The 24,288-nt window shown below is 33.0% G+C and overlaps 1 protein-coding gene across 1 annotated transcript in view; it reads left to right on the top strand.

Moving 5' to 3' along the window:
* Positions 1–7,409: 7,409 nt before the first annotated feature.
* The window catches only part of Si (sucrase-isomaltase), an 87,547-nt gene continuing 70,668 nt past the window's right edge, over positions 7,410–24,288 (top strand). The window contains exons 1-7 of the mRNA XM_051156839.1: positions 7,410–7,527; positions 8,294–8,400; positions 13,802–13,919; positions 14,334–14,443; positions 17,403–17,554; positions 19,097–19,268; positions 23,048–23,147. Coding sequence (XP_051012796.1) covers positions 7,410–7,527; positions 8,294–8,400; positions 13,802–13,919; positions 14,334–14,443; positions 17,403–17,554; positions 19,097–19,268; positions 23,048–23,147 — 877 coding nt within the window. The remainder of the gene's footprint in view (positions 7,528–8,293; positions 8,401–13,801; positions 13,920–14,333; positions 14,444–17,402; positions 17,555–19,096; positions 19,269–23,047; positions 23,148–24,288) is intronic.

The raw sequence follows: 24,288 nt of genomic DNA, 5'->3' as shown, positions 1-24,288 counted from the left end.
AGTCGTCATGAGTATAAAACTCTGCTGTACGTTCCTGTATCACTCTACAGTGAAGATCGTGAAGGCACTGTGGACCAAGGAAATAAAGGTATTCTTGCTCTCTACATGTTATCAGACTCACATACCGCCTTTAGGATATGATGAGCTGAGGCAGCTCTCCAATATTGCATACACATTAAGCTGCTGTACGGAAGAAAATGTCATCCTTTTGAGCAGTATTGTAGGACAAGGATTGAGGGATTTGTTTGAAAACTACGTGCTGTCAGACAAGCTTTAAAGTGTGGACTGACTTGCATTAAGAAAGCGCAAATCATATACAGGACCAAATAATCATAGATGAGAAGTTATGGAAGTTGATCAGGGTAAGGGAGTGTAGAAGCATATTGACAATGAGATTAAATCAAATCAAAACAAAACAAAATGGGGGGCCAAGTGCATATGAGTTCTTTAAATAGCATTTTTGGAGGGTTTTGTCTCATAACACAATGTCTGGGCATACTTTTGGCTTATACATTATGTTTTCTAATTTTATGTTTTTATGAGGTGTGTGTGTGTGTGTGTGTGTGTGTGTGTGTGTGTGTCTGTACTTATCTCTTATTCTTTTACTTTGGTTCAATTTTGTTTGTTTTGTACTATTCTGAATTTTTAATAACCTGTTTTCTTCTAATGAGAAAGAGAAGGGGAAAGGAAGGGAGGGAGGGTCAGGTGGAAAGGGAGAGGGAGGCACGGAAGGAGGGAGGCAGGGAGGGAGGAAGAAAAAAAGAGAGAGAAGAAAGCTTGTGGATTTGGTGGGAAGGATTTGGGAGGAGTTGGAGGAGAGGAAGCCATGATCAGAATATACTGTATGACCATATTAATTTTCAATAAAAATTAAAGCTATTAATAACTTTTCTCGTATTTTCAAGTTGTTTTTTTATATGTCTCTGAAAAAACAGTATCTTTTTTGATAACTCAGTGTTATGAAATATATCAGCATTATTGCTGTGAATGTTACAATTAGGTCACTTTTTCTTTCAACAACCTTAAAAATCACCATTTAAGTCTAAAGATTTTGCAACATCTTACTCAAATGTGCATATTTTATATACACTTTTTGTGTCCCTAAATTAGAAATCCTGAAATGCTAATTAATATGTCTAAGCATATCAGTCTCATTTTAGAGTACAATTTAGCATAATTCTGTTTTGTTATAGTAGGTTTCACTCACTGTTTATTTAAATTCACTCCAGTGTTTACATTATCTGCCTATTTTTTTAACCCACTCAAGTTTAGGTTGTTTTGTTTCACAGTTTTGTCATTTTTGTACAATTTATATTTCATCAACTGAAAACTTCGGGGCTGGAGAGACAGATCAGCAGGTAAGAGCACATAATGCTGGTATTGGTTAGTTTTTTTTTTTTTATCAACTAGACACAAACTAGTCATTTGAGAAGCTGGAACCTCTTTCAGGAGTTATCTATATCATATTGGCATATGGGCATGTCTGTGTGGCATTTTCTTGTTTATTGATTGATTCAGTAGTACAGAGACCACTATGGGTAGTTCTATGCCTTGGTAAAGATGGACTTGTCCTGTATAATAAGAAGAGTAGCTGAGCAAGTTAGGGAAACAAACAAAGAAGCAGTGTTGCCTCCTAGTCTTTGCTTGAGTTCCTGCCTCAAGGTTCCTGTCTTGCTTTCTTGCCTTGACTTCTTTCTGTGATGGGTTGTAAAGTTCAAACATCTTATCTCTTTTCCTTCCAAGTGTGCTTTTAGCCAGTGTTTTATCACAGAGCTACAAAGCAAACTAGGGCATTTTTTTGCAGAAAAACTGTTTTCAGCAGTCAGCACCAAAGTTAGGCAGTGCAAACGTGCCTCCAGCTCCAGGGTATCCAATGCCATTGGTCACTGTGAACACCTGCACATACCAAAGCCTCCCATAACTTTAGAAATTAACATTTGCTTTAAATAACAACATTCTGTTTTAAAAATCTCCCAAATACTGGATATAGTTTGTCTTTGTTTGTAACTGAATAACCATTATGGTTTTATCAGTCCTAGTCTTTTCATCAATTTCTAAACAGATCATTCAAAGCCATTGGTAGGAGTGTGAGAAGACAGAACAAAAAAGAAAGAAGAGAGAAGAAAGAAAGTGCTCAAGTAAAAGTCCACCTCATAATATTAGAAAGATATTTAAAGAGGGAATAATTAAAGAGAATGTATGAAAACATTATCATATACATTTTATGAAGATTTAGCTTTCTTTAACAAACTTATTTGTAAATATTAAATTTCATAGTGACATTACTGAAACAAATATTTTGTGGGTTCTCTTTGTGTCCACTCATCTCCTCTTTTCTTTTTCTATCACCTCATACCTAATAGTTGCCTGTACTTCACTTGTGCCCTTACGGCCTCTCTCTTCCTCAACACCTGTGATCCATCTCACCTTGTGGTATCCTATCTGTAGCAGGGCCTACACTCATTCTCATATGCCTTTATGCACATGCACATAAACGTTCAAATTAGGATCCACATCTGATAGAGAACATATGATTTTATGTTTATACCCATGAGTCAATTCAATATAATTGAAAAAGACAAAAACAACTATGTAAGATATATGAATACACCAAGGACAATGTGAAAGATAAGAAATACCTATAAAAATCGATCTTGATAGAGGAATAATAATAATAAAAATGCATACATACAACATTGAACTGAAAACAAACTGGTTTTATGAATGGCCTCAGAGATTTAAAATTGATGCTAAGAGCAATAAATTGAATTTTAAAAGTCATTCATGTTCTTTAGTAAGACAGTAGTTTGTAATTTTTGTTGCTGAGTATTTTCCAGTTTATGGATATGTAGGCCTGGCAACTTAAATGTTTCCAGTTAAAGGAAAATATGAACCAAGTCATTATGAATGTATTGAGGAAATTTTATATACCTCATCTATGTTTTCTGGAATTTTTCATTGTTTTTCTTATTTTATCAATGAATATTGTGTTTACTTCATTTCCACTGTCTTCCTCTTCCAACTGCTTATATGCTTCCTTAAATTTCCTCTCCTCTTTGTGATTTATTCTTTAATGATAATTGAATAAAACATAAATTTATAGTTATATACTATACACATATCTCTCTGAGCTTATTAGTGTTACAGTGCACACGTGTTTACAGTTTGCCATCTCAGCACCTGGGGTTGGATAACCTATTAGGGAGCTTAAGAAAAATTTTGGGAGAAAAATGATTCTTTCCCAGCAGCAATTGGTTGACTATAGTCCTTCATGTAAGGTGAGACCTTTTGAAAATTCTCCCAATATTGTTGCCACTCCGCCTGGAATTGTCGTTATGCAGATCGTGTTTGCGCAGCCACATTGCTGAGACTTCTTGGATGCAACTCCCCTATTACTCACAGGAGATATCGTATTACAAAATAATCCTCTTCTTATGGTTCTTACAATCTGTCTGCCATATGACAAGGCTGTAGCACTCATGGTCAAATACACCAAAAATTCTATCTACTACAGAGATACTTGGTCATCCTTGTTCATTAGTACTCTATTCATAGTAGAAAATGGAAACACCTCCACTGTCTTTTATCTAAAAAATGGATAATGAAAATGTGGTACATATATACAATAGAAGTCAATTAAGCTGCAAATAAAATTAAAATTATTAAATGTGTAAGAAAATTGGTAGAATTAGAAAATATACTGATATAGATATAAACAGATCTATATAGATAATATTATAGATAGATGATAGATGGAAAGATTTATAGCTTAAGTGACATTAAGACATACGGAGGGAATAATTTTTTCCCATAAGATCCATAGACTATATAACAAATCAGCAGTGCCTGCCTGTCATGAAAACTTACTTTTGAATTCTTAGGAGAGTTCAAAAGACTCCCAAAGCAATTGAATGTATTTCTATTGCCATTGGTTGTCCCCCAGCATTTGAGTTTAAGGCATCATTGAAAGATCCAACATACTTTGTAAACAGTACTTGAAGGAACTGAGCTGGAAATGACTTATTTGTCTCCTCTCTGAGTGCAGTCTGTAATATTGAAAGGTGTTATACAAGCTACCAAGGAAGAAAAGCAGCTGAATAACCTAGGAATCATGCTGATCATTGTCCCAGCAATATGTTCCCCAGCAATACGTCAATGACCTAGGGGAAAGGAATAAGATAAAAGCAGGAGGGAGGAAGGAATGGGAGGATACAAGTGATGGGATAACAATTGAGTTGTAATCTGAATAAATTAATAAAATTAAAATAAAATAAATAAAATCAAAAATACATCCCACACGGTTAAATAGTGGCGCTTTCATGTAAGGAGTAGCTAATAGCTGTCTAGTTGGACTTAAGGTTCATTTAATAGGAGGGAATTCATGCATTTCTCTAAAAATACTGCCAAATACCCGCAGCAGAAGAGTTCGTAGACCCAGAAGAGAATCTACTACTTCCATTCTAAATAAAGATAGTTCCAATTGTATCCTAAACTTTATCTTTATACACACAAATGAGTGAAGATTTCACTCCTTATCTCACTCACTTCCTTTCATCAAGAGATGGAGAGAAGGGCAGAGATCCTCAACTGGTCAAACAGAAAATAAGTAGCTGTAGGGTCCACAGTCCATATTGGTGCATCTACAATTCAATATTCATACACAAGGCAGATAGATAGTAGAAATATAATCTTATTTTAGTATCTTGAAATTTTGTATTTTATTTTATAGAACCAGTAGCTTGATAATAAATGAAAATATTACCTATACTTTTATTTGGCTTTTTTCATTAATAGTATGATTATCTTCTTATATATATATATATATATATATATATATATATATATATATATATATATATATATATATAGTATAGAAAATACTTCTTTGCACTATGTGTCTTTTTCCTTGTAAGGTGATTGGATGTCTCTTTATTTATATTCTTATTTGTTTTAGTTTCAGCTTGCAAATGGTCTTTGTTACATTGGAATTTAATGTACTATCATGTATCATTGTTATATACTTTTGTTACATTCGCATATTATTTCCAGGGGACTCAGGGAGAGTCCGTATTCATTCATACGGTCTATATGTACTATATGTAAAGAGCAATAATCTAAAATTGAGGTTTTATTGAACTTATTTTTCTGCTCCTGGAGACCAGTCTAGGGCAATTCTCATCTTATTTCCTTGTAAGTAGAAGGTTTTCCTCTCTCCCCAGAGTCTGGTAATGATTCAGTCATGCTGGCTTTTTATTGTTTATGTTCACATTATACTCAGGCTACCTTGAAAGGGAGTTGCTCTAGCCTCTGTGATCACATTATTTTGATATGACTCTGCTGAAAACAATGTGAGAGAGCGTATAAGATACAAGTACTATGTAAGAGACAAAATAGACTCTCCTGGTGTCAGTAAAAGTGAAACAGTTGTAAGAGATTACGGCAAATGATTTTACTCTTTCATTAAGCATATTATTAGGCAGTTTCTTTAACTCTTTTTGGATAAAGACATGTGTTCAACAAACTTGCCTGCAGATTTTGTGGGCAACACAGGTCTTTTTGTTCTCAAAAACCATGCTCATTATATCTTTATCTAGCAACATAGTCATAAATTCTAGAAATTTTACACTATGATCCAAGAAACATTTTCATCATGTTTTTTTGTAAAGTAAATTAGTGTCATATATAAAAATAAATATAAGTTACTATTCCTGAAGCCTTAGGAGTGGTGATATATGTAATTCACCCTCACATAATCAGTAATTTGTAATGAAATATTAATTTTTATAGTTTTCAATTGGAAAAGCCTGATATTAATTATTTCTCTGTAGAGGGAAAAGCAAAGATGAGAATGAACAAGATCTGTCAGGGAAGAAACAATTCCAGGACACTGGATGACTGACAATGCCGGAACCTTAGAAATGCTTCTGCGCGCTGTCCTTTTCTATATCTAGTGATTCTATGAATCCTCTTGGGGTATTTCAACACTTGTGATGTAAGATACCAGATTGAAACTCCGATTTATAACAATGAAAACTTTCCAGTTAAGTGTTTCCTTGCAAATACTTTATAATTTACATTGTTGCAATGTTTCCAGGTGTCAATATAAATGTAACAGTTCATGAAAAGAGATAAAAGTTCTCAGAACCATGTCCAAATATTGAATGAACTACAGATATTTTTCAAAGAAGAAAGCTAATTTCAAAAATTGATTATTTCTTACTATCTAGATGTCAAGAGCTATCTAAAAATGCAGTTATTAATTAACTTGGCATGTCAGAGGGATATATTTATATATAGCGCTTTCAGGACTAAGGCTTCAGCAATTAAATGTTGTACAGAAGAATATTAAACATTGATAGGCTTGTGAAAGTGCAATAAAACTTTATGAGTAGTCAATATATACCTGAGCAATTTTCTCTGATCATTACTTTAACAACCGTGCCCAACTCCAACACAACACAGCAAATAGAACAGGCTATGAGCTAAGGTGAGTCTCCAGATCCCAACATGTCACTGTGGTCTTGTGTCTAAGCAAGTAAGCTCTTAAGTTATATTAGAAATCGCTGCACTTTAAAAAATATTTAAGTAGTAATTTTTTATTCTAAGTATGATGCTTGTGCTACGGGCATAGGAACAAATTCAAATTTTGTGAAATAGAAGCATTTGTTCCTAACTTGCTCTGAAAGTTTTGTGTGTGTGTTTGTGTGTGTTGTGCATGCAAATATAAGTGGAATCTTAGTTTTGTTTAAATATGTTCTAGTAGCAGAAAAGATTCAATGTTTTAAAATACTGAGATAATTCAGGTACTGTGAAAGCATTTTTTAAAAGAATATCTACATAGAAGAGATTCTAGATTTATTAAATATTTAATTATTGCTACGAGATACTTAAAATAACACCCTTCATACTACCATCTAATAAAATATTATTTATGTAAAATTGGTTATCAATTACAATTTCCCAATAACATTTTACTTAAAATTAGTATGAGCTGAAATACAATTTCTTTAATTTCCACCCACAGAAAATGAATAATTTTAGAGACTGTTTTTGCATACTCGTGTCTAACTTGATTTTAGTACATAACTTTTCTAAATAAGGCAAGGTTGATATAATAATACTATGTATTTTTATATCTTGTTGTTCTATTATTGTAGATTTTTAAAAATGTGTTTTTAATTTTTTGACATTACTATATAATTGCATTACATTTCTCTCCATTACCTCTATCCAACACTGTCCTCCATGTTCTCTTTTAAGTTCATGCCTTCTTTGTCTTTAATTGTTGTTACATACATAAATGTCCACAGTTTTGTTAGCTTAGTAATTAATATATAAAAATGTATAATTAATTGTGGCTTGCTGACAAAAACTTTACATTTTATTCCTGAACTCCTTTCTTTCCTCAGATGGCGAAGAAGAAATTCAGTGGGTTAGAAATCTCTCTGATTGTGCTGTTTATTATAGTGACAATAATAGCTATTGCTCTTGTTGTTGTTTTAGCAACAAAGGTGCCTGCAGTGGAAGGTAAGTCATACTATCTGCTCTAAGCAGTGGGGGAAGTTAGGGTAAAGTTGCTCCATAATAGATATGGGTTAAAAACCGTATTGGTGCCTGTGGGGTCAAAGTAATGAACTAACTCTCAGAAGTTTTAAGTTCTCCTTTTGCTTCCATAACCATGCTATAACACCAAAGTAATGCCTTACCCTCTCTCCCTCTCCCTCCCTCCTTTCCCTCCCTCTCCCCTGTCTCTGTTTTTGCTTTCCTTTTCAGAAATGTAAAAAGTCCATGGATGATGTAGACAATATTTTTGTCCTCTCTATGATGTATAAAATAGAGCACATGACAAAGTACAAGAAAGGTGATTAAGGATTCAGGTTTCTAGTGAGTTTTGCTCTCTTAAGTGGAGTCGCTGCATGTTATTTTGGATGTCCAAACTGTTTCTTACTTTACTATTCTCTCTTGACGAAGTGAGAACTGAAAAAGATGTTATATGCTCTACTCATGTAAAACACCTGTTACAGATCCTGTCACTGTCATCACCATATTCCCGCCCCCAATTGTTAACAGCTTTATAAAGTCACATTCCTCTCTTCTAGAAATCAGACTGTACCTATAATATTTAAAAATATTACTTAAACTTTTCACTATACTGACCAAGGTTTGAATTTTTAGGTCTTCTAGAAACAAACATTGATTTCAATTTAATTATAAATAAACTGAGTACATTTTTAAAAAAGTATTCATTAATTTAGAAACATGTAACAATACTTTTAATATTTTCTTTTTCCAGAAATACAAAGTCCAACATCAACCCCTAGTGTTGGAAGGTGTCCCAACCAACAAGATGATCCTATCAATGAGAGAATTAACTGCATCCCAGAACAACTTCCAACAAAGGTCTGCCAAAAATGCTCTGGATGATTATAAAATATATACATCATTACATGAAGAAAACTACTCAGTATAGAATAATTTAAAGTTATTAAAGACGTAACATAAACTTACTTATGTTCCCATTAATTTTCTGTATAAATACATGACAGAATCGATGTTAATGAGCCTCCTTTAAATTCCTTTGGGTATTTCAAATTAAGTTAACAAACTATTGTTGATGTTATAAACTTTCATGAAAAATTCATTGTTTTTTCTTAATTCTTAATGTAGAATCCATGAGAGCACAGCTTCCTTGAGTATCACTTGCATGTTTTAAATTAAACTATTTGTAGTGCAGAGCATTAAGAAGAATATCCAGAAAATTATATATAACTCACTTTTCTAAATATATTTATGTTTTATTATCAAAAGTTAACAGAGAATATGGTTGCATTCATGTAATCATACCTTGACTCAGACATTTTTAAATAATATTTTTAATTTTTTACATATACATTTATACTATTACACATACATAAAATTAACTACATAAAGAAGAAGAAACACAAAACAATCAGGAATTATATTAATGTTACAATCATAGTGTTTTGGCTATTTGCATTTAGCAACTTTAAAGAAAACATTTTCCTATCTTGGTGAGTCTAAAATTCTGAATGTAAATCACTATCAGACTTTCTAATTCATAAAATTTGTGAAAATAAAAGTCAGTGAGTGTATGTGTTTTATGTTCATTTTTTACAGTTTCTATAATATTTCTGTTTTAACCCAAATTCTACACTCCCCATCACATGATTTAATGTAATATTTTCCACCTTTTATGCATCACTCTTTACACAAAATTTTCTTATTTATTTATTAGAAACTATACAAATCAGTGATGTATTCTTCAATAAACTGAGAGGAGTAGCTTCTTTTTCCATTGATGATGCAGCTACACAGCAGTACTTACAGTTACGCATTGAGGAGAGTAGATATTCTGATTACTCATCTTCTCAAGAAATTTTGGAAGACTAATAGTGAATCTCTTAAAAAGAATATGGAGAGATCGCTCAGAAGTTAAGACCACTTCTTGCTCTTCCAAAGGTCCTGAGTTCAATTCCCAGCAACCACATGTTGGTTCTCAACCATCTATGATGAGATCTGGTGTCCTCTTCTGGTATACATTGTGGCAAAACACTGTATGCTTAATAAATAATTGAATATTAAAAAAAGAAAAAAGGGCACGAGTCTTCTAGAAAGCAAATACACAATCAGGCAGTGATTTAGCTTTGATGTCATCTTTAGATTTTTATTGGTAACTCAATTTATTATACTAATGAAGAGTATCTTTATATTCATGAGCATAGTAATAATACAAGCTCATGAAGCAAACAAATTCTGATTCAGCAAGTATATTTACATTTGTCATTCAAGAAGACACTGTGAGTCCAACATCATGCTACATGCTACCAGAGAGGCTGAGGCAAAATGATTATAGGTCTGATGCTAGCATAGGCAACAGAGCCAAGACTATATACACATATCTGCAATGCATCTCTGTGGTAGAGTGTTTACATAGCATTGTACGGGCTGGGCTTGATAGGAAGGCAAGGCAGAAGGAGATTGGAACAGAAAGGGAGTTTTTTTTTATTTAGATAAAAACTTTAAATTTAATAAAAATGTTTAAATGAGATTCTGTTACTTAGCAAACTGCCATTCATTGAATTCTGGAACAAACAGGAAATTCAAAGAGTTTATCAAAGCAAAATAAATACGTTAGAGACTTCCACAAGTGTATACAAAGTTCAATCTTAGCTTATCGTCCGTAAACTCAATAGGCATTAGTCATTAACCAGTGTCTTAAAATATTTTAATTAGACTTTCAAGGTAGTTTTTTACCACAGAAAACTGATAAAATCAATGAAAAATTGAATCTGCCAGAAATTAGAAATATATATGGCCTAAATATTCTTTCTTCTCTATCTAACTTAAATGATAGTATATATTTTAAGTGGAAAGTTTATTTAAATTATGTCATATGGATTTTTATAATCTGATTTTTAAATTATATGTTTCCAAGAATATTTTTTCAGTAATACATTACAGAATCTTTAACATACTTGAACTTTTACCTTCCATTATCTTTAGTGATAATCTGAAATAGTAGTTTATTAGCTTGATGTATATAATTGATTCATACTCTAAATATAAAATTATTTTTGAATAAATATTATTTATCTCAAACAAGGCAGTTAAGATTAAATTAGTCAAATGATTATTTTCTGTTAATTTCTATTTTTTTTAATTATAAAAATTCTTTTGAATTTTATATAGGCAAAAATTTGTCAAGATGGACAAAATATTTTAAATCAAAATGTTTAAATATGAAACATGATGTGTATACAAACCATGCATACTTATTGTTATATAGTGACAATTAATGGTAGAGTCAAAATGGTAATGTAAATAGCAGCTATATCCTCACTCAAAGTGTTTTAGCAAGCATAGGCTGCCATAACAAATATCTCAGATTGGTAACTTCTGCATGGGTTTCCCATAGCTCCGGTGGCTAGTTGTCCAAGACAAAATAGCCATTTTCACTAATTTCTAGTGAGGACTTTGAATTTGTTTTTAAATATACATGCTTAATTACATTACTGCCACTCTCCCGTTTTTCTCCCAACAACTCCCAGTCTCCAACCCCCATGGCAATCATTGTCTCTTAACCCTTAATTATTACCGTTCGATATACAAACATAAATGAATAAATGCAACCTCCGGAGCTCATTGGTGCTGCTTGTGTGTGTATGTTTAAGAACTGAATATTTGGTATTGGATAATCATATAGGTGGCTTCTTAATTAGGAAGACTGATTCTCCCTCTCTCAGCGGTTATTGATTGCTTATAACTCTTGATCTAGGAGTGGAGTCTTGTGAGATCTCCCTACCCACACTAGCACATCTTTCTAGAACTTGTGTTCGTCTTTTGTGTGGGGAACCATATTGTTCACATTTTATGTATGTGTCTTCTCTGTCATATTTAGAAGTCATTTTACCACAGATCCTGTTCATCCTGAGCCTTAGGTTTAGGCGTTGGGCTGTAGATGTATCAAATGGAGCTAGTCACTACACCATTACTTGAACTCTACATTTTATCAAGTTGTAGCTTCCTGTAATTGTCTCTGTGTGCTGCAAAAAAGACACTACATTTGTAAGGAGTGAGAGCTGAGCCTCTTTGTGCATATCTACAGAGAATGTCACTGCTGTTGTTATAGATGGTGCTTCTTGCATCCTCACAGAACATCTCTTTTGTATGCACATCACAAGTAAGGTTTTTTAAAAATAAGGACAGCAGTAGTTTTGAACAAGTTGAAGTAGGCTCCACACTGTTTCTTTATCATAGCCTCTATCATTCTAAGGACTTTATCACCAAACAAGGTATTATGAGAAGAAGACCCAAGGCCTTCCTTCAATATTTGAATTTGAGAAGAATTCAATTTTTTATACCACTGGTTCAATATAGTATGTATATTACTATATACATTAGAATTCTAATTATTGTATATACATGAACTCATTCTACATAATAACATAAGAATTGAGGTTTTGCCATTTTATTTATGAGAACTTACTGAAATTATGCTCATTGGTAAATTCTCAGTGTGCCTTAACCCCCTTTCAAGCAAATTAGAAAGAAAAACGAAATTAGAGAAACAAATAAAAGTATTGAAAGACTCTTAAAATTATAATTAATAGGAGGATCAGCAAACCAAAAAAACCCCATTGAATTCTAAAACTAAACTAAAATTAATAAGTTACCTTTAAAAGTAGCATGATTTTTGAACTAATATTATAATTTATATATGTAGTGAGTAACATTATTTCTGCCAACTATTTATATCAACTTGGAGTCCCAAAACAGGATCTTATTTAACAAAAAGGCTTTGGCAGATGTTTCAATTAGTATCTTTATATAGAGGCACTATGAGGAGTGACAGACAGAATACATTTTAATAAAGATTAGAATCCAAGACATACCAACTCTACCAAGGGTCACTAGAAGTCATGGAAACAAAGGAGGATTCGACTATGGACTTTCAGATGCAACATGTCTTCCTAGATACCTTGACTTAGGCTGCCCAAAAAACAGTGTTATGAAAAATTCATTTCTGTTGCTTTAACACACCCTTTATTTCATGTTTTTAAAGGCAGCACCAGGAAAATACTAAAAGAATATATTTTAAGAAATTTACTATGATTCTACTTTACTAACTTTTCAGTATGTCAAAATATGCTTACATGTGCTTTATTATTTTATATTGTTTTTGTTTTTTCAAGACAGGCTTTTTCTGTTTAGTCTTGGCTGTTGTGAACTCATTTTGCAGACCAAGCTGGCCTCCAACTCACAGTGATCTGCCTGCCTCTGTTCCTCCATTTTTCCTTTTTTTAAAAACACAACTTTACACATTTCTTCATTATTACATTTATGTCTAGTTCTACTTTGTCTTTGAACGAAGTTAAAACAAAGCATCTTAGAAAGACTTCTATAGTGTCTACTATTTTCCAGTAGATTTTGTGTTGCCAAGGACTTTTTGATAGGTTATACAACTACAGATAAAATTGTTCCAATAAAGTGTGCACAAACATGATGCTCTACGAGATGTCAAATGAACCTTTTCTCTCTTGTGTGATACATATATGTTTCTATGTTTGAAGCATTTTTATGTGATATGGAGATAGGAGTTTAATGATACCTTCATCTAATTAACATGTGCAATTTGAAAAATGGTTTTCAAAAAATATATATGAAAACATTGTGCCAGTATTCATATTATAAAAATATGTCAAAATTGAAATTTTTATTATGTAAATATTCATTTGCACTATTGATAATGCACATCACCATGCCAGTCAACATTTTAAGTATGCATTTATGACTTATTCTACTTCATATGATTTTCATGTGGTTATTAAAATTACTATATAATCAATGTTTTTTAATATTTATTAAGTATGGTAATTTCTTCTAGCTATTAAAAATAACTCAGCTACTAAAATATTTAACCAATAAATGGTTGAAAATGTTTCATAAAACTGTGGGCTGAGACTGTGGTTAAGTAGTAGAGCATTTATCTAGCATGCACAAAAAAGGTTATGTTTTTAACCCTAGTCATTGCTACAAAAACTATATGTGCTTAAATTAAGTTTAGATTTTTCATTCAGGTAGCCTCATCTGCATTTGATGCTTAATTTACACAAATATTCCAATTCTTCTTTGTTAGTATTATGATGAAGGGAAAATATTGATTATTGAGAGGGCAAAATATCTTGACATGTGTGCTTAGAGTGATACCAGTAGGTAAAGCAGACACTAATATATATGATTACAGTGCCAATCATGTTATTTATTAAAAATATTTTGTCAGGCACAATGTGAAGAGCGAGGCTGTTGCTGGCGCCCATGGAACAACACGGTCATTCCTTGGTGCTTCTTTGCAAATAACCATGGCTATAATGCTGAGGCAGTAACTACAAAAACTACTGGTAAGGAAGGTCCCTGTCATGATAGTTCAATATATGTTCTGAGTTGAAAGAGTCTATTTGAAGTTGTTCTTTGATGATAGTGTCTTCAATAGAGTCTAATAAGTACATATACCATTACTTTTAAATACTATATTGAGTCTAATAAGTACATATACCATTACTTTTAAATACTATATTGAGTCTAATAAGTACATATACCATTACTTTTAAATACTATATTGAGTCTAATAAGTACATATAACATTACTTTTAAATACTATATTGAGATATTTCCCCCCATGGGTGCATCATGTGAAATTTAAAATAGAAACAGTAATTTGTGACAATAAAAAATTACCAATGTGAAATAAATTATTGATGACGTTAATATCAATACATTATTTTGAAATATGTGCTCTCCCCACTTTATCTAAGGACTTGAAGCCACATTGAACAGGATCTCTTCTCCTACTCTATTTGGAGAAGACATTAATAGTGTGCTCCTCACAACTCAGAGTCAGACCCGTAATCGCTTGCGGTTCAAGGTTTGCCCTTTATGATTTTAAAAGATTAATTTATTTTTTATGTTATGTGTACAAATGTGTGTGGGTGTGGATGTGCCCCTAAAAGCAGTACCCAAGGAGTCCAGAAGGGATCTCCTGAAAATGGAGTTATGAAGAGCAGCAAGAGATATTAACTAAGGAGTTATCTCTCCTGCCCTTGCTTTTTAGGATTTTTAAAAAAGATTTTGTCATAAAGTATGCTGGAAGGAAATGTTCAGAGTTATCCTTTCCATATGTTCTTCACTCTGAAAAATATTTATTCCAAAAATTAACTACAATACTAGTGGTCACTTTTTTTTTTTTAAAGATTTATTGATTATTTATACAGTGGTCTACATGTACACCTCAGGCCAGAAGAGGGCATCAAGTTACATCATAGATGGCTGTGAGCCACGACGTGGTTGCTGGGAATTGAACTCAGGACCTCTGGAAGAGCAATCAGTGCTCTTAACTTCTGAGCCATCTCTCCGGCCCCAGTAGTTTTCATCTTTTTTTATACTTTTATTTTATTACACATATATAAAACAAACTGCATACAGCAAGGGGGGAACCATGTGACAACTGTAAGAATAAAGAGTTCTATAAATGTTACATTCATAGTGAATTGGCCATCTGTATTCAACCCGTTTGAAGTATGTGCCTTTCCTGTCTTCATCTTATGTGTCTTCTTTTTTAAGGCAATATCAATAGCAATAGCATTGTTTTAATAATTCAAAAATATTTCATATTTAAAAATAGTCATGTTATTTTCTTGAGAAGGATAGGTGCTCAAGAAATATTTGTATTAAACGGTAGGCAATGTAGGGTTGTTACTTAAGACATTTTAAACAATTGTTTATCTTATGTGTATGGATGTACTGCATGTGTGATTGTTTTTGCACTGTGTGTATGTCTGGTACCCACTGAAGCCAGAGACGCCTGTCAGACTCCTGGAAATGGTGTTTTCTTCTCTCATAAGGGTAGTGAGTATTCCTAACCACAAAGACACTTCTCAAGGTTTTTAATTTAAAATTTAATTTGAGAATAGGTAATGGTACTTTATAATGCAATGGTTTAAACTTCATACTTGAGTTTAAAACAAGAGATACTGGTTTATAAGAAGGAGTTAGTCATGTGTATGTTGTGTCAGGCACATACACCTATAATTTGGAGAAAAATGCTGACTTTGCACCTTTTCAGAAACATATTCTAAAGTTAAATGACTTAAATTTTTTATATATAAAATGAGTTTTGAACTGATAAGAATAGAATATGTGTGCTGAAGAGATGGCTCAGACGTTAAGAGCACTGACTATTCTTCTAGAGATGGTGGCTCACAACCATCTGTAATGTGATCTGATGTTTTCTTCTGGTCTGCATATACTTGCAGGCAAAGCACTGTGTACATAATAACTAACAAATAAAATATTTCAAAAAGAAGAGGATATGTTTAAATGAATATGAAGAATAAATATGCGGAAAAGGTGGTCTATTCCCACAATGTATGACAAAAATACCAATTTGAAACTAAATTCCTTATTCACTGTTGCAAAGAACCTGAATAAAAGTAGTTGTCCATCAACAGAAAGATGGATAGTTAAAATTTGATATTACAAATATATTCATGTAACAGACACATATACTTGTTTGCTATTCAGATCATAAAATTTAAAGAAGTAATAGACTGTCCTCTCATCTATCCCAATTTCCTGGTGGGGCTCAGAAGAAGGATAGCGGGCTACCAAAAAGAGACCTGATACCCTATGATCATATAAAGGGGGAGGAAGTCCCCCTCAGTCACAGACATAGGGGAGGAGAATAGGATCAAAGCGGGAGGGAGGGAGGAATGGGAGAATACAAGAGATGTAATATGAATAAATTAATTAAAAAGGAAATTAAAAAAGAAATAATAGAAGAAGGAATGAGCAGAGGTAATAAACAGAAAGTATAAAAGAGGGTATATAGCTCTTTGTTTTTAGTTCCAATTTTGTCTAGGTAATAGATGAATGCATAGAAAATATTCTGTATGTCAAGCTTAAAATTCAATGTGAATCTTTACAGCTCCTTTTCTAGTTTCTACATATAATTTAGAGATTCGTTGAGATGTACAGACTTGGGGTCTGGTTAATTTTAATTTATGATTTTTCCATTTGTCGGTTTTTAAATAAATAATTTTTAGAAAAGATAAATAACAATTTCCCTCATGGGAATATCTAAAGATATAGATTGTAGTGGAAGTTTTGGTTATGTTACATAAACATGATTTTGTTTTGATCCAGTGTGGGATGTGAAACGACCTTTAGCTTACCCACAGCTGACACCAATCCATTCCAATCTTAGGGAATAACTGTTTTGTGTAGCCCAGTTACTTAATATTTGTTTAACAAATGGAGAATGCATTCCGTAGGAAATGATAGACTGATAAAATGCTTTACATCTATTATTTCTATTGGATGCCATGTTACCTCATCATAATAATGACCACTATTATTAGAAGGCAAGTGTTCCCAGTTACGGGGAAAGCTGAAGGCGCTTCTATAACCACAGGCAACTCCTCTGGTGGTGCACTTGGCTCAATATTAACCCTTTTGTCCTGTATAGTCCTCAGCCTTTCCTGGTCCCTAGCCTCACCCAAGTCTGCTTTAGATACTAAAGGAGCTTACAATATTAAAGTTAAAAACCTAGTTTTAAACAACATTTAGTAACACTGTCTCTCTTATCCTGACAATAAAATATTTATTCAACCATATCGAAGACTCTTAATTATTTATATATAATTATTTCTTAGTAATCTGTATTGTTTATCTGTGCACAACCACTAAAATGTTAAATTTATTGTGTGGCAGTAATATATGTTTTATATAATTTTATATATTTGCATACATATTTCACATCTTGTACGCAGTAGTCGGAGGTGGGAATATTACAATCACTTCTTGTTTATGTATTAAAATCTGGGCAGATCACAGATCCAAACAAGAAAAGATATGAAGTGCCACATCAGTTTGTAAAAGATGGTACTGAAATCCCAACTGCTGACGCGCTCTATGATGTCCAAGTCTCACAAAAACCATTCAGCATTAAAGTGTTCAGGAAAAGCAACAACAGAATCTTGTAAGTGGTGACTGTATTTTGCATTTATATCTGTTCAAATAGGTGGCCAACATCATCCTGTTTGCAGAGAATAAGAATATCTTAACATCCACTCTAGTTCACAAATATTCAAATTTCTCCCAAGAACCGAAAGTGAAGAGTTGTAAATATTGTAATGATAAGATATTTGATTCCCTTGGAAGAAATAAAATGAAATAGAAATCTGAAAATATCATTTGATGTCAAACAAAAGCAGAGATGGAGGGAATGGCTCAAAATTTTTGCGTGGCCAAAATTGACTCATATGTAGGAATGGCTGCTATGTACTTTACCCTCTTTATTTCTCCTTTTCTAAAACAATTTTAAGAATTAGATGGTTTCTGTTCAGTGCAGTATGAATTTCCAAGGCAATATAAAAATAATTTTCTCACACGGATCAACTCAAATTCAAGCTGAACTTTTTCACTTAGAATGTATTTTTCTGGGGTAAAGAATAATTGTTGGAAAGACTTTGTAAAATTTAGTAACTTCCTATAAAAATCATCATACATAAAGGTACCATTTTACACACACACATAATAAGTATTATTAGTAAATAGTTATTAACTTTAAAAAGCAAAGGCTTATGAGAAGATTTGGAGGGGAAGGAAGTGAAGGGAACTGATATAATTATATTTCAATATCAAAAAATAATTATTTTAGAAGTAAAAGAATTCATTTTTTTAAAAGTAAAAAAAAAAAAAAAAAAAAAGAAGAAGAAGAAGATATAGGCTCTTATGTTACCAAGAAATGTATTTAAATTTAAAAATGCTGAAACTCAAATCTCATTAATTTACTCTACCTAAATATATTTGGACATTTTCTGTATTTTCTTTGCCCTATATCATAAAAAATAATTTTTTTCTAAGCAGAATAGTTAAGCACACAGAGAGAAACACTTTACTGACTCACGTGTAAAATCTGGAAAGTCTAACCATAGAAGTAGACCAACAGGATGCTTACTTATCTTGGCTTTGGGTAGTCAAGGGTAGGAGATATTTGCTAATGCACTACACATGAAAATATAGATAGTTTTCAAGAGTTTTTCTTGACACTTTAAATGTTTTTGGAAATACTGATTTTTGAAATTAATTTTAGCATGAATGGAAACAGGTAAGATGATGATTATTACAAACACATCACTCATCTCAATGAGCACAATTTAAACCTGGGTCTACAGAATATGATATATAATCTTTAAAAATACAGCTTGCTTTATTACTTATTGTTTGTTTATATGTTGCATCTGTGTAACACGAATGATAGTGGTAGTTATATTCTGAGACTGTAAATAGTGTTAGAGGGAAGGATACTTATGAAAACTCGTATTGATGAAAACCAAGTTTGCTTGATGCCATAAATTCTGTGTGTGGGACAACTTGTACTATTTCTAGTAATGACCAAAGCTGAAGGCTTAGCCTTAGAAATAAAATAACTCAGGTGATGTCAACATTAAATCAAGATAAGGGAGTGTTCCATTTATACACATACCTTTTTTTTTTTTTTTTTTCTTTTGTGGTTCAGGTTTGATACCAGTATTGGTCCCCTGGTGTACTCGAACCAGTATTTGCAGATTTCAACAAAACTTCCAAGTCAATATATTTATGGCTTTGGGGAACATATTCATAAGAGATTTCGTCACGACTTATACTGGAAAACATGGCCAATCTTTACACGAGACGAACTTCCTGGTGATGTACGATATTATTAATAGATTAAATAATTACACTGAAGAAGTTGATTCATTCTCTTCATTTTGACAGCATTAATTATGTGCCAATAGCATTGATTAAATTATTTACATAACAGAAATACTTACCATAGACATGTACTGGATTTTACTTTTTAAAAAATTATAATCGGCTAGAAAAGTATCAAGTTTATTATCGCATTCTCAAACATAATGTGTTTGGGTTGATATTCTTTCACCTTCTCGGAATGCCCTCATTTTCCTGTTCCCCTGCTAGTACCTTCCGTCGCCTATAGTCTTTCTGCTTTTTTCTGTCTTATGTGTTCCGTTACCACTCTCTTTTCTCAAAATCTATTTCTCTTCTTTTTATGGTCACCTTTCCAGTTACATCATGACCTATAACGTGAGAGAGAGAGATAGAAAAAAAAGAGAGGATGGAGGTTTAAAGCCAGAAACCAAATCTGAGAAGAAACATATGGAAATGTGTGGCATTTGTCTTTTTTTTTTTTTAGTCTAGATTACATAACTTATCATAGTATTCTTCATCCCCACTCTTTTTCCTGAAAACTTCAATAAGAAAACTGAATACAATTTTATTGTGTATGTTTATCATATTTCCTATCATTCATTCATTAGTTGAAGGGCATGTAGTCTGATTTATGCTCTTGCTATTGTGCACAGAGTAGCATTAAACCTTCATGTGTGGCTACCTTTTTGGGAGGAAATGGAGCCCTATGGGTATATGCCCAGAATTGGTATACATCAGAAATATGATAACTTTTTAAAAATTTGTTTGAGGAACCCCCATACCATTTCCATGATGCATCTATCAGTTTACACTCCCAACGTCTACGAATATGAGTTCCTTTTACAAACATTTTAATCTAGGATTTCAGCCATTTTTTTGCTCTTGTTTGTTAGTTTAATTTTATAACATTTATTTTATTTTTATATATGTACAGATTTTGCATGCACCAATGTCTGTATACCATGTGCATGCACGTTACATGCACAGGTCAGAAGAGGAGATACATACCCTGGAACTGGAGTTACTGATAGTTTTGAGCTTTCATGTGGGTATGGGGAGTCGAATTCAGCCCTCTGCAAGAGACCCAAGTATTCTTAACCACTGAGTCAACTCTCCCCATTTCATTTGTTTTCTTGGTGATAACCAATCTGAATCATAAGAAATAGGATCTAAGAGAAGTTTTAATTTGCATTTTCCAAATGGACAGGGATAAAGAACACATTTTAAGATAATTACTGAAATTTTGTGTTTCCTCTTGTCAAAGTCACTTATTTGTTTGATTATGTCAATTATTATCAGATTTATTCTCTGAGCATCTCTCAGTTCTTTATGTATTCTAATTCCTAACTACAATATTTGAAAGACATCTGGTAAATTCTTTTGTAATTCTTAAAATTATCTCTTTTTTTCTGATAGTTTATATGCAATGAAGATATTAATTAATGTCACCTTATGTAACTTCCTGTCTCTGTGCTTTTAGAGTCTGCTTTAGAATGTTCTTATCTGTGCCTAACTCTTGAATTAATTTTCTGATATTCTTCTTTATTAATTTTTGTATTTGTTGATTTAAAAAATTTTTAATTTTAATTTGTTCACTTTACATTTTCATTATAGCTCCTTCCCTTATTGCCTCCTGGTCCCACCTTCCCTCTCTCATACCCCTTCCCTCCCTCATTCCTTCCCAAACCATCTGACCTCAGCCTATCAAATCTCATATGGACTGCCTATATGCTCTTTCTCTGTGGCCTGGCAACAGTGCCCCATGAGGTGGAGGTACCAGAGTCCGCATCAGAGGTAGCCCCTACTCTCCATATTGTGGGAATGACAAGGAGACTGTGCTTCTAGGTCTTCACCATGCACTGTCCTTGGTTGATGCATCAATCTCTGCAGCCCTACCCTTATCACCCCATTCTGCCAGATCCCTGGCCTGGATTTGTGGGTTCCATTCATCTCCTTGTGGAGTTTCTTTCCTCTTCAGGTCCTTTTATTCCCCCAACTCTTCCATAAGACTTCCTGTGCTCCATCACACAGTTTGGATGTGTTCCAGCTTATGCTTTCATTTCCCTCTGTGTGGAGGCTTTTAGGGAATCTCTATGGTAGGCACCATCCTGTTCCTTCTCTTCAATTGCTTTAGGGTCTATTCTATTTGCCCTTCTGAATGACAATTAGGCATTTTCCCTTGGGTCCTCCTTGTTATTTAGCTTCTTTAGGTCTGTGTATTGTAGAATGGTTATCCTGTATTATGTGGCTAATATCCTCTTATAAAGTGAGTATACACCATGAGTGTCTCTCTGGGTCTGGGTTCCCTCACTCAGGATGATCTTTTCTAGTTCATGCATTTGTCAGAAAATTACAAGATTTCTTTGTTAATGATAGCTGAGTAGTATTCCATTGTGTAAATTAGCACAGTTTCTTTATCCATTCTTTTGTTGAGGAATATCTAGGTTGTTTCTAGTTTTTGGCTATTATGAGTAAAGCTAATATGAACATAATTGAGCAAATGTCCTTGTATGGTGGACCACTTGTGGTTATATGGTCAGCAGTAGTAGAGCTGGCTCTTGAGGTAGCACTATTCCCAATTCTCTTTTAGTTAAAGCCAATGAACTGGAATAATACCAAATAACTTGTTTTCCTTATGATGAGGTATCTACCTACTTTTAGTCACTGTCCCTTGCAGTCTTGTCTCCTTCCTCCTGATCCACAGTGCACAATCACCAAACACATCCAGTTTTTGCAAGGAAGTCATTTCTTCATAAATACTGCAACTTCAGATCATTTGTACTTTGCATAATCTATTATATAAAATGTCATGCTACTTTGTAAATATTTTAACTTCAGATAATTTGTACTTCATATTATAGAGTACATGAAGTGCCATGTTACAAAACTTCCCTCATACTTTCCCATAAAAAATTAAGCCTTCAGAATTTCTAACACTTTGTAACCAGATGATAGTCACAATGCTTTAATTCTGCATGGATTAGTTCCATATATTAATATAAAATTCAAAATACTAAACGATTAACCTCTACAGTAGATTTTACTAATTATTAGTTATCTTTTTGGGTTCTTATACCAATGCTAAAACTATTATTTTCCAAATGAGTAAATAGACAGGTGGTTTTAAAGAACTTGGTCTAAAACTACTGATAAATTCTAGCATTCTCTGTATTTAGTGTCAACAACATTGCCATCTAAAATAAACACGAGGCCGAATGCCTCTTCATTTTGCCTTTCTATATGGGCTTTCGGTTAAGCTTCTGTCTAAAACCCGTTAGGACGACTTAACTTACCACCAGTCAGCATTTTAGGATTTGCCTGTATTACCTCATGTTGTCTTAACAAATATACTGCAGAATCAGGATAGGCATATTTCTGTGCCCTAGGCAAGAAAAAAATGAGTCCTGGTCTCTCTCTCTCTCTCTCTCTCTCTCTCTCTCTCTCTCTCTCTGTCTATGTTTCTGTGTGTGCCATAACACCATATAGACTATTGAAATATATTTAATTCTAGTAAAACAAAGAAGGCAAGCAAAATATTAGCACACATTCATGTCTCTTTTTGCTAATATAAAATCATTAAACAAAGTACATTGTACTATTTTTACACTATAGTCATTTATGTAATATAATAAAGGAAGATAATATAGAGTTATAGACAGTAAGTTACAAAAAGCTGGTGAGTTTGTAAATCCCATTTAAGTATATTTTGTCATGTTGATTCATTTCAATATTTAAAATTTGAAACTTCACCTTTCAGAATAATCATAATCTTTATGGGCATCAAATGTTCTTCATGGGCATTGAAGATAACTCTGGGAAGTCATATGGTGTTTTTCTAATGAACAGCAATGCAATGGGCAAGTACAATTCATTCAATAATATTTTTATGTAAAATTAAACATGATGTATAAAGACTTGTTTGATTCCAATCATAGATATTTGACCTTAAATACAACTTTTTCCAATAATTATAGACTATGAACTTTTTATTGGAAAGTTTTAAAATTAGGTTTTAGTTGTCGGTGTTTTATTTGGGAAAGGATACATTGTGTTGTGACACATAGTTGATTTATTTCCCATCAACATAAAGCTTAAATGCATTCACACAATGCCTATTGTCAAGATAAGTTAAACAATACTTTCAGAGAAAACAAAACTAAGAAACTGGAAAGGTCTTTATGGACATTTAAGTGGTAACTTCATTTCAAGTACTGTGGAATCTTTCATTTTCTAAATGGTGTGACTAGAGTATCTTAAAATGTGGTTCAAGTCTCTTCTTGGTAGCTTACTATTCTTCCTCTGAGTGCCACCAGGTCTCCCCATTCAGGGGATGTGGGAATGATAGCAGGCTACCAAGAAGAGACTTGATACCCTATGAGCATATACAGGGGGAGGAGGTCCCCCTCAGTCACAGTCATAGGGGAGGGGAGTAAGGGGAAAATGGGAGGGAGGGAGGAATGGGAGGATACAAGGGAGGGGATAATCATTGAGATGTAATATGAATAAATTAATAAAATAAAATAAAATAAAAATTTAAAAAATGTGGTTCATTGCTAATGAAAAGTTACAATTGTTCAGCAAGAGAAATTTTTGTTCAAAATTATCTGTAAATTACTTGTATAATGTTATGTTAAAACTGTTTTTTGAGACAGGGTTTATCTGTGTAGCCTGGGCTGTCCTGGACTTGCTTTGTAGACCAGGCTGGCTGGCCTTGAACCCACAGCCATCCATCTGCCTCTGCCTCCCAAGTGCTGGGATTAAAGGCATGTGCCACCATGCCCGGCCTATGTTAAAACTTTAAAAAAAAAAAAGAAATTAATTCATATTAATATGATCTTTCAATAAATCTTAAATTTCAGTAACTAAGATACGATTTTAGCAAGACATTTGTTATTGTTAGGAGTCAACATCTATGCTCTGCTCTACGATTTTCAGAGGAGTCATATCAACTCTGGAGAAGGACATCTTGGCAATCCTATCATAGACATTACAAGTGAC

This window comes from Acomys russatus, chromosome 15, assembly GCF_903995435.1.
Source record: "Acomys russatus chromosome 15, mAcoRus1.1, whole genome shotgun sequence".
NCBI lineage: Eukaryota > Metazoa > Chordata > Mammalia > Rodentia > Muridae > Acomys > Acomys russatus.
This window is presented reverse-complemented; position numbering and strand designations above follow the sequence as displayed.